At 40.2% G+C, this 12,298-nt stretch overlaps 1 protein-coding gene across 6 annotated transcripts in view; it reads right to left on the bottom strand.

Moving 5' to 3' along the window:
- DAB1 (DAB adaptor protein 1) overlaps positions 1–12,298 on the bottom strand; it is a 1,311,411-nt gene that overhangs the window by 34,256 nt on the left and 1,264,857 nt on the right. For 5 of the 6 annotated variants that reach the window (XM_043963028.1, XM_043963033.1, XM_043963030.1 and 2 more), the window contains 3 exons: positions 10,797–10,847; positions 4,315–4,377; positions 1,281–1,389 (listed from right to left, as the gene is read on the bottom strand). In XM_043963028.1, coding sequence (XP_043818963.1) covers positions 1,281–1,389; positions 4,315–4,377; positions 10,797–10,847 — 223 coding nt within the window. The remainder of the gene's footprint in view (positions 1–1,280; positions 1,390–4,314; positions 4,378–10,796; positions 10,848–12,298) is intronic. The other variant, XM_043963032.1, reaches the window with a different exon arrangement.

The raw sequence follows: 12,298 nt of genomic DNA, 5'->3' as shown, positions 1-12,298 counted from the left end.
CCTCACCATGGCAGTAAAGGGTCAATGGATGTGTAAATGAATGCTTTAGGGCTGTCTTTCTTTTTTCCTAGGAGGGTGGAAAGCAGTCCTAGCTATAGTCAAAGGTTACTTCCAGGCTCAGGCTTTTCTTCAAAAGACTGCTTTGCTTTATAACTGGCTATCAAAGAAGATGCCTCAGAGGCCCTCTGAGAAGCATGAAATAAACTAAAAGGAGTCTGAGAATCACCAAATGTGGGAAGATAAACCTCTGTTTTATGTGAGGGCTGGGAGGGACCTCAGAGCATAGAATGTCAGGGCTGGGAGGGGCCTGAGGAACAGAAAATTAAAAAGCTGAGAGGAATCTTAGAATATAGACTGTCAAAACCAAGGGAACCCTTTGGGAGGATCTTTAGAACACAGAATATTAAAACAGCTTGAATGGGCCTTAAAACAGAATAATTATAACTATCAGGGACTTGAGAATATGGGATTCTACATCAAAAGCTGGAATGGACCTCAGGAACCATCTACTCCAACTCTTTCATTTTACAAATGAGGAAACTATGACCCAATAAACTTAAAGGATGTGTCCAAAATGAAGGGAGTTGTATCAGAAGTGGGATTTGAACTCGTGTTTTCTGACTTCAGAGGCAATAAATATTCTTCCCACTATCTCATTGTTCCTCCTAGAATTTCCAGAGCTCCCAGGTGCTCTTTAACATAGAATGTTAAAACAGAGAATGCCAGGGCCCCGGAAGGGCCCTTAGAGATGCTGTGGTCTAAATTAATCATTTTACACATGAAAGAAATGAAAGCCAATCCCCTTTTCTTTTCCCTTACCGTCTCCAACTTCTCAGTGACCTCCTAAGCTAGTAAGAGGTTGGTCCTCTAGATCAGTAATGTCAAGCTCAAGTAAAAATAGCGGCCACTAATTCCTACATCTGGAGCAGGAAATGGCAAACCACTCCAGTATTCTTGCCAAGAAAACCCAATGGACAGTATGATCCATGAGATCATAAAGAATCTGACATGACTGAAAAACAACAACAAACCCAAACATAAGGTTCCCTATGGGTTGCCTTTTGACCTCATTTTCAAATTCAACATTATCTATGTTTTAACAGAGTTTTATTTATTTTTTAAAATACCCCCCAATTATATTTTAATCTACTTTAGGCTTCACTTGGGAGTGCTGGGGGCTATATGTCGGTGGGTGGTGTGTTTCACATCTCTGCTCTAGACAACCTGGCCTGGGTGAAGGCCCATCTCAGGCTGAGCCAATCTAGGAAGTTCTTCCTTACCTGAGGGCACAGCAGTAGTGCTGAAAGGTACAGAACCAAACATTTCTGCACTAGAGGGGAGTGTCTGAGATGAAGACGGGATAAAGGCATCACCTGGAGTTGCAGGAGTCTGAAAAAGAGAAAGAATCAGATAGGGCATGGTAAGGAGGACTACCCTGATGTTTGGGAGGAGTGGCTAGGGCTACAAAATGGCCAGAGCAGAATGAGCAGTAAGTGAATCCAAGGCTTGTCTCTGAGCAAAGCAATTCTTTAATAGTCTCTAGGATCTTATAGGACTTGAGTGACAGAGTGGATTGTAAAAAGATGGGTCTAGGAATCAAGAAGATCTGGGTTCAAAAACTACCTCAGACACTAGTCATGTGACCCTGGGCAAGTCACTTCTGTGCCTGTGAAATGAGGACCTCAAAGGCTCCTTGCCAGTTTAAGTCTATGTTGCCATGGGTTGTAGCTATAGGGAGATCATGAAATTGAATCTCTTCATTTTACAGATAAGGAAACTGGGCAAGTGATTAACACTAAGATGGCAAATGGTAGAATCAGGAATTAAATCCAGTTCTTTTGTCTCTAACCCTGGTATCCTTTCTGTCACAGCAGAGGGCCTATGGATCTGTATTGCTCTTCTCATTAGGGTTTCAGTGCCCCAGACTTTGGACCTAATTTCAGTTCCATCCCTCATCTGCTCCTATTTTTCTGCTCCTCCTCTTTTCCATCCTCATCGGCATTTGAGAACTCTTGGAACCATAACTTAACTCCCTCCTTGTACCTCTGGAAGGACTCTTAAGATGCTCTGAGCATCTCCCCCAACTCCCGTAACTAGGTTTTCATGGCCAGAACTAGTCAAGCTCCTTCATAGGGCTCCTTTTTTCAAGGGGGCAGAGGGTACAATCTCCAGATCAAATGTTCCTCCCATCCTATCACACTACCCCATTTTAGGACGGACACTGACAAATCGGAGATGAGGACCAGGATAGCAAGGGGGATTGAAGCTATGTCATGTGATTGGATACCGAGTTCCTCTTTTGATTGTGAGTGGGGCTGTCTTTTGCCTCTTTTTGTATCTTCAGTGCTTAGCACAGTATGTGGCACATGGTAGGTGCTTAATAAATGTTTATTAAATGATTAACATGGCAACCAGATACAGAAACTAAGGACGTTTGCCATAGAAGAGAGTACAATATGGTAGGGATTGTGGGGTTGAGGTTGGGGTATATCTTCATTGTTCTAAATATCTGAAGGGCTTTTAAGAGAACACAACTAGAAGCAGTAAGTTGCAGGTACAGGGATGCATCTTTTTGGTTCAATAATCAATCTCCTTACACCTAGAGTTGCCTGAACATTGAAAGGATTGCCTACGGCAGTCATAGATTTCCCACCACCGAGCCTTTTCAGTCTCTTTCTGGCTGAAGATTTGGGGTGATGTTGTTCAGGGCATCCCTGATCTGCAGGAGGTCCTCTAAGGCATCACCAACAAAAAAGTGGAGTTCCAACCCCATGTTATTATTCCCATTTCTCCCATGAAGGAGGTTGCTCTGCTCAGTGTTGTGGGAGCTCTCTGCTATCTGAAGCTGTGCAGCTGGCCCTGGATGCCCCTCCTAGCATCAGTGGCTGAAGAGCCCAGCACCATCTGTCCTCAGCAAAGAGGTCATTGCCCCTTCTTTCTGATGCACATCTGGCCAATGACCCATGGCAATGATGCCTCAGGCTTGTACTACCACACTCAGCTCTGCACAAGGCTGGCCCTAAAGATTTCCTACAACTTTAGTTGCATCAGTAAGGGCAGCATTAGCTGGGAACTTCTTGTGTGTATCAGGGCTCTATAACAACCCAGAACACTGAAAATTCTTCCGGTGTTTGGATTCAGAGATTTCCAAAGTCATTCCTATCTATGCCTCCTTCCTCATGACTAATAATTTGCTTTGTTTGAATATGCTTATTTATTACAAAGGATTTGTCTTTTTTAACTTGGGAGGACGTGGGATGAAGAAGAAAACAAACACTTATTAACTAAAAGAATTTAAACAATCAATTAATAAACAATCATTTATTAAGTACACATTCAGTGTGAGGTCCAGTGCTAGGCATTGAAGCTACAAAGATAAAACTGAAGTATTTCTTGCCTCTGAGGAGTTTTAAATTAAGTCAACAGCATTTATTTCACACCTACTATATGCCAGCACTGTACTAATTTCTAGGGTTATAAAGAAAGACATAACAAAACCACCAACAGTCCCAAAACCTGATCCCTGCTCTTTGAAAGTTAGTCTAATGGAGCAGACAACATGTACACCATATACATACAGTATCTCTGTCTCTGTGTGTAAGAGGTAGAGTCCAGCCCATTGACTGAGAGTGCTCTTTGGGTCCCCCTCAGCCCAGGTGAACATATAGAGACATCTGGAGAACGTCACCCTGGTGAGCAAACTCCACAGAGCTTCAATGCTTCAATATGGAGATCTTGCCTGGCTCTCCTGCTCTCCCAACAACAGTCAGCTTTGTAGAGCTATGGCCTGTTTATTAGTACTAGCCCCCAAATCCTGGCTGAGCTCTGCTTTTATAAGGTGGTCTCAAAGAGAAAGAGAGGTATGAAGGGGGAGAGGGAAAGAGGCGGGAGATGGAGGGGGAAGGAAGAGAGAGGGACAGAGAGAGAAAGAAAAAGGGAGGGGAGGGGAGGGGAGGGGAGGGGAGGGGAGGGGAGGGGAGGGGAGGGGAGGGGAGGGGAGGGGAGGGGAGGGGAGGGGAGGGGAGGGGAGGGGAGGGGAGGGGAGGGGAGGGGAGGGGAGGGGAGGGGAGGGGAGGGGAGGGAGGGGAGGGGAGGGGAGGGGAGGGGAGGGGAGGGGAGGGGAGGGGAGTTATAGGTGTACTAATTCCAAATACAAGCAACAGCTGCTGTCATTCTCTTCTGCAGAACCAATAGCCCTGCTTTCTTAATTATTATAGTTAAGTGAAGCACAGAGGATTCTGGGAGAAGAAAAGGAAAGAAAGACAAAAAAACAGCTGGGAGATGAGGGGGCAGAAGTAAAGAATGGATACTTACTGGGGGAGAGGTTATATCTGGAGGGGTAGACATGTCCCCAAAAAGCTCTAACTGGGTCACAGCCTGAAAAGAAAAGAAAATTGATAACGTAAGGGCATTTCCTTCTGCCTCTTGGAAACAGATGATGTTAATTAGATTTTTTTCCCTTGGAAAACAGTTCATAAACCCCTTACAAAGAATTAATGATTCCTCACATAACTTACAGTTAAAGAGTGCTTTAAAATTTACAAAACATTTTCCTCAGAAGATCCTTGCAAGATAGGTATTTGTGAACATCATCATCCCCACTTTAGCAGGTGAGAAGTGTGAGGCTCAGTGGAGTTATGTGAATTACCTTGCTTAAGGTCACTCAACTAGAAAGTGTCTGAGCTAGAATTGAAACCCCGGGTAAGTGCTGAGCTGGGATTGGAACTTACTGCTTGTGACTCAAAGTCGGTGCTGATATTGTTGACTAATACAAAGGCTTCCCTTGTGGCTGCAGAAATTATCTGATAATAATAATTTCATCATCTAGCCTACCCTTTATCCAGTGTTACCTCTCAGGATCTAGCTTATTTTCTACATTAGACTATATTATTATCTGTCTCATGTAATTTCTATATAATATATAATATCCATATGTATTATATATCTACATGCATATACATTTATAGGCACACAAATACATATATAAGTTACATTAATATAATACTTTATACTTCTTATAGTACTTTTAGATCCTTCATCTTACTTATCCTCACAATTATCCAGTGGTTGTAGGACCCACTGCACAAGGTAAGTGCTGTTCTTCATTATGATATTTATGATAAATCTGTTATCTTGCCTCTATCAATGAATGCTAGTTTCCTTCCACACCTTTTTCATCAGAACAATTCTGATCTTTTTGGAAACCCACAGGAGCAGATGTCATCATTATAAAGGGGACACTCACTGTGTCCAAAGTCTGTCTATGGTTCCTTTAACATGGTCTTTGTTATCTCTACTTAGCTGGTCATTTGGGGAAAGTCTCACTCACATCTGGTAAATGTCTGAGCAAGGACTCAGACCTATGTTTGTGCAGTGAAATTTGGTCAGTAGTCAGATCTGGGATCTTTTAGCATGCCAATCCAAGATTGGAGGGCCTTTTCACCCACTGAATTGAATGAATGTTTTAAAATGATATTTACTAAAGTCATAAAGATACACATGGGAGGGTATATATATTGTGAGTGTTAACAATATAATGTGTGAACAATCAGACACAGCCTGTAGCCCTGTTTGAGATGCCCAGACATCCTGCCATACCATAGTACACCAGGAGTGGATATTTTGAAACAGAGACTCCTAGGAGAAAGATATGAAGGTTTCTGGGATCATTTGAATATTGGAGGACAGGCCTACATGTATGTATCCACATACAAGCATGTATCTACAACATGTATGTTACATTGTGTATGTATAATTCCTAAGATTATAGATTTAAAATATAATCCTATTTAGAACTGGAAGGAGGCCACAGAGGTCATCTGTCCAGTGGTGCCAAACTAAAATAGAAACACATCCTTGCAGACTATATATTGATTTAGAAAACCACTTTAATACTACCTATGTTGTAGTTTTATTTATTTTGTTAAACATTTCCTAATTATATTTGAATCTTATGAGGACCATACTGAGGAGTTTTGTGATCTACAAGCCACAAATTCAACTGCTCTGGTATATTGCAAACCACTCATTTTATAAATAAGAAAACAGAGACCCGGAAAGATTAAGTGATTTGTCCGAGGTCACACAGATAATCAGCAGCAGAGTCAGGATTTCAACCCAGATCCTTTGACTCAAGAAGCAGGGATTTCTCCATTATTCTAACTTGACTTTTCAGGAGCTCAGTTTTCATACTTGTAACATTTGCTTTCCCTCTATAGGAGATGGCATAGTCCAGGAAGATAGCTCCTTGTTTTTTTTTGTTTTGTTTTGGTTTTGGTTTTTTAATTTTTCAGGGCAATGAGAGTTAAGTGACTTGCCCAGGGTCACACAGCTAATGTCAAATGTCTGAGGCTGGATTTGAACTCAGGTCCTCCTGAATCCAGGGCTGGTGCTTTATTCACTGTACCAACTAGCTGCCCCAACTTGGTTTGGATTTACTTGTGAACATCTTTCCTCATTTTTGAACACTGGCATCTCCTCACAGAAAGATGAAGGTGTTAGGTTGCCAAAAGTAGCACATATCTGCCTACGTGGGTAATATGGGCTTTTGTTTTGGTTGACCACATATATTTATTATAAGAGTTGGGCTTTTCTTTCTTCTCTCCATCCCTCACTTTCCCAGGGAGAGGGAGAGAAAATAAATGAATGCTTCTCAGGGTTTTATTTTATTTTTTGGAATACTGACTCTGGAAGGAGGGGATCTCTATCAAATCCTGCCTGTCACTTACTTTCTCTTTGACCTTGAAGTGATTACTCATAGGCACTCAGTTTTCTTACCTGTAAAATGAACGGCTAGGCTAAATGAGCCTTGAAGTCACTTCCAAAGCCAAATCATCTGTCCATCTTTCTTTCCCATACATAGACCGTTTTTCAATATATGGAGTGTCCCCATAGTCTTAGTGCAGGTTTAAGTGGTATTTGGCCACTGTACTGTAGTAGTGATGAAGTAGAATAATGTGGATAAATTTACTTTGGTGGTGACCTTTGGAAATGTCAGCACTCTCTTGGTAAATAAAGCCTTTGTGAAGGCTTCCTAAGAATAGCTGAAGAAGATGTGTGACTAGTGGTCAAGTCTAATTTCTCTTTCTTTCAAAAAAGATCTTTTCCACTTCTGGGAAAGATGGAGACATCGACTCTGCTGATTAGAAAATGGTTGGAGTTAAAATGTCTAAAATTCCTTGTCAGTTCATTGTCTTCTACCCCACCCCAAATTTGGCTGAGTGGCCAGTGGAGGGGATAGAGCTCACCAAGAAAGCATTGGGTTAACCTGCCTGCTGTGGGAGGGATGCAAGCATCATTTTTCTTAAATGTTGTCTCTTCTCCAAATTCCAAACCAACTCTACAAGTAGGTCATGTGGCTATTCCTCAGAAGGACTGGAGAAGTCATTTATTCTTTGAAAAAGCTCAAAGTTATAAAAGTAATAATTCTATTTAATCATCTCCAGTGAAGCTTCAGGGTTTGATCCTGATTGGAAGCCTCTTTCGTTAAATCAGAAGGACATCTTTCTTTCCAGTGGAGGAAGAAAATTAAAATGAAGTTAATAATTAAGTCATACAATTTACATTTGAAATGTGCTGAACTCATGGTACACTTTTTACTAACAGTGTAAAGATAATTTATTGCCTCATTTTCTCCTTAAGCACAACTTTTAAAATAACCTTCATTTTTGAAATATGGATTTTCCAATATGTATGTACTTGTATATATATATATATTTTTTTTTTCTTTTGCCAGAGTATTTTCATTCAAGTACTAAACTAGGAAAATAGGGTGAGGCATAAAACACATGCTATTATTCCATTCTATCATGGTGGATATGTAACTAGCACCTTTAGTTAATTAAATTTCATAGAAAATGAAATTCCGAGGTAATAAAATTAAAAATATTTTTAATAGTCATATGTGATTGCAAATCTGGAATGGTAGATACTTTCACCCCCTGAGCCTTTCACTGCTAACCTAACAAACCATCATCCTTCCATTGTACTCCACCCCCTACAATCTACTTGCCCTCTTCTTACCTAGCTTGACTACCACCTCCTCCATAAAGCTTTTCTTAATGCTGACATCCCTCCTAGGAATGGACATGGCACTTGGTTTAAATGTCTCTTATCACATGTTCCTTGTGTACGTTAATCTTTAAACTTTCTCTTTCTCCCAGCTCCTTTCCTGTGGGCTTCTAACATTCTTGGGTCTCCCCTATCCTTAAAAAAAAAACCCTTCATTTTACCCTACCGCCCCTTTGAGTGACCTTCCAATAACTGTTCTCTTTTCACACCCAAATTGATTAAAAACAAAATCCTCTTCCTTGAATTACTTCAATTCCCTTTCTTCCCCCTCACTTCTCAACCCCTTCCAATCTGGTTTCTGACTGTATTTCTCAACTGAACCTAGTCTCTTGAACATTACTGGTGATGTCTGAATGGCTAAGTATACTGGTCCATTCTCTGCATTCATCTTTCTTGGCCTTTCATCATCTTCTCAGTCTATTAACCACTCCTTTATTCCTGAAGTTTCTCTTTCTTTCTCTATATCTGTTTCTTCTCTGTCTTTCTGGTTTCTACTCCTACCTGTCTGTCCTTTCGTAGTATCCACCTCCTTTGTTGACTTGTTATTTACCCTTTAACCATGGGAGATATCCAAGATTCCATCCTGGTCTTACTTTTCTGTACTCTCTCGATTATCACCTCAGCTCCCATGAAGAGTTCAATGATCGATCCTCTTAAGCATTATATGCATTCATACATAATACATACATACACACATACATACATAAACAGAAACATACATATGTGTTGGATTGGAATGCATCTAGTATTATGGTTATCTGGAAACATAGCTTATCCACCTCACCTATAGTCTGTAAGGTCTATCCAAGTCTTTTTAGGCCGCCCTCACAGTGCCCTGCACATAGCAGACACTCATTAAATATTTGTTGCATTTGAGCTTGACAATGTTTATATAATTAATGACTTTAATGTATCCTATGAGATTATAATTAAATATTTTCTTTATCTCTCCAAGGTGTTGCTGTACATGACATAAAAATAGGACATGCTTTTTAATATTGGAAAACAAAACTGAATTGGTCACGTTATTCTCTCAAAAATCTTTAGGGGCTCCCTACTGCCTACTGCCCAAAGTTCAGATTCCCTTGCTTGACACTCAAGGCTCCCCATAACCTGGTACTCCTTAACATTACACTTTTATCTATTTTACCTTCATTTACAGATTCCATAGTGCGAGTCAAACTTTATTCTCCTTTGCAAAATTACTTTGTATCTTCTTTTCACTCTAGCCCCTTTGCCTCTTATGCCTTTCCCTCAATGTGCTGCATTCTTACACATTCATAGGATCAGGGTCCAGAAATAAAGGGAGCTCAGAGGTCATTTAGTCTAATCCCCTCATTTCACAAGTGAGGCAGGCTATGTAACTTAACGAAGGTCTTATACATTAAAGCCAATCCAAAGGCTATTTCTTAAAGGAACCTTTCCTTGGTCAGTAACAAACTTCTCCTCAGGCCTCAAATAACGCTTTATTTTGTCCCTTTCTAACAGACTCATTATCTATATTTCTGTTATCCTCTCATTCTACTATAGTTTCCATGTAAGCACAGACTGTATCTTCATTAAATTTTTGTAAAATCTCTGGTGCCTAGAACAATGCTCCATATACAGTGTCTATTTGTTCAGGGATTAAATGAATGAATGAGTAAATGAATGAATGAAATGATTCTAGGTAAGTAAAAATGTCCTAAAATTAATAATGTTCAGAATCAAATGGGGAGGTTCCCTTCTAAGTGAGAGTTCTTTAAGTAGAAACTAAATGACTACTTGTCAGGAAAGTGGTGGATTGGTTGAACTTGATGACCTCTGAAGTCTTCTTATTAGGTCTGAGATTATGAAAGCAGTAAATGAGCTGGAGAAGGAAGTGGCAAACCACTCCAGTATCTTTGCTAAGAAAACCCCATATGGGGTCATGGAGAGTCAGACATGTCTGAAACCACTCAAAAACAAGAAAAACTTTATAAACTTGTTTGAGTAGTTGAAACCAAATCCTGTAGTATTTTATAATGATATGCTAGGGGGTATTTTTAAGTGGCCAGCCACTGGTCAGCTGCTGACCCCAAATTAGTTCTCAGTTTCATAGATTCAGAACTAGAGAGAAACTTAGAAGTCATCAAGTTTGACCAAGAAGAACCTGAAACTCAGGGAGATGCTTAAGATTTTGCGGCTAGAATGGCAAAAGTGGAGATACCAGTTTATTAAAATCCAATTTATAGCTCTTTCCACTACCCCCTTTGGCTTTGCCCAGACAGACCCCCCCACTCCCCTTTGCCCACTTGGAGATTTATGCTTGCCATGATTTCAGAGTCCATGGCATTTTATTTCCAGTCCAGTCCTCCCACTGGCTTTGCTGAAAGTATTGCTTCCTCCTTCCTCTCTAGCCATTACCCTCTTGCTACTGCTTTCCTTCTCATGATATCCAACATCATGCCTGGGAACAGTTTTGTTGGACCAGCCTTGGACATGACCTCTGCTGTCCCTGGTGAGACTTGCCTTTCCTGCCCCAAACCCAGCTACCCTAACACTTCTGAATTTTGCATGGGACACAATAGAACTGGCCACAAGAGCAAGGACCTCATAGCCTTACCTGGTTATTGACCCTGAAACACTTGTCAAAGTCCACCACTGAGTTTCTGTTCTGAAACCACAAGGAATGAGGTGTGAAAATGAAGTGAATGACATGAACACAATTGTAATAAATGAATTGAACAGGGACCTCCCAGTCTTACCGGTACAGCTGCTGCAAAACGTTCTTCAAAGTCATCAAAGGAGTGACCATTCTGGAAGGCATGATGAATGGACATGAAATGAGACACATCATGACATGAATTTATGAGGAAGATGAGGATGTTGTCTGGCATCTCTGACCCACTACAAGTGGTAGGAATATTGCTACTACCTGATAAGGTTTACTTAGAACATTATGCCACCTATCCCTCCAAATCACAATGGATAATATGGAAATGCACATTTTGTTAATGTTTTAATGTTTATATTCCTCAAAATAATCCCATATGGTCTAGCACACATAATAGCCCCATTTTACAGAGTATAGCAATAAGGTTTGAAGAGGTTCAATGACTTGCTCAAAGTCACCTAGCTAGTGAGTATCACAGTTGATATTTGACCTCAAACGAACTCTGAGTCCATTATATACAGTGAAAATCCAGTGGATTGAAAATCACTTTGAACATGGATGGTTAGTAGAACAATGAAGCGAGGCATAGATACACATCAGAATGTTACACATGCTTTAGTTAAAGTACAAACTCTTGTATTGGTTATCATTAGGTAGCTGATCTTAACACAAGCTAGGGATATTGTTAAAGAATAAATATGAATTTGAAGTTTCATCATCTCTAAATTAGCATGGTTAAAATGTAGAAATTCAAGTTCATTGGTGACCCCAGTATTCAGAAAATTAACTGAATGGCTGTTTACTTGTCCAAACCACTTGGTGAAGGCTTCCTTGAATTAACTGAGTTTAATTAAATATCTGATTAATAGGAGTTCCCTGTGATTATAGACATTTTTAAAGAGTCAGGCTAAACTCAGTCTTTTAAAAAAATAACCACCTGGTTGTAGTCAGAAGGCTTTTAAATTCTTTACAGGGTCAAATATTCACCTGACCTTTCTGGTGACTATGAGGAACAGCTGGCTAATCTTGACATTAACTGAACTGAAGTTTGACTAGAAATAAGAGATGATTTCTAAACTGTGAGAACAAGTTCTGTTATGGATGTACCGTTTGGTACCTTTGTTCAACAAGGTTCGTTACTTACTATATCCTAAGAAAATGATGTAAAAAAGAAAAGAAAATGATGTGTTTGTTAGTTTAGCCTACAGTCACAGTGATGGGGAATGGCAAGAGTTGTGCTGGTCATGACTGTGAGAACTATTTAATCATCATCCACTAAAGGAAGTTGAAAACTCCTGTTATTGACTCCTGAAGTCATCTTGTGCTTTCTCATACATAGACCAACTCTCAGAACTTTAAAGCTGGATGGGATCATTGATTATAAATTGAAAAAAGACTGCCTTCTCTAGAGTCCTGCAAGGACTCCGTTTACCATCTTCAATTCCTATACTTCCTTAAGTAAACTGTAAGCCCATTGAGGGCAGATGGTTTACTTTTTTTACTTTTAATCTCTGAAGGATGGAGCACAGAACTTTGCACATAGTTTGTGAGATGGTTGTTGGTGATCAGCATGGGGAAGGGGCCAGAAACCAC

This window comes from Dromiciops gliroides, chromosome 4 (genome assembly GCF_019393635.1).
Source record: "Dromiciops gliroides isolate mDroGli1 chromosome 4, mDroGli1.pri, whole genome shotgun sequence".
Lineage (NCBI taxonomy): Eukaryota > Metazoa > Chordata > Mammalia > Microbiotheria > Microbiotheriidae > Dromiciops > Dromiciops gliroides.
Note: the sequence above shows the minus strand (reverse complement) of the source record. Positions and strands in the feature narration are given on the sequence as shown.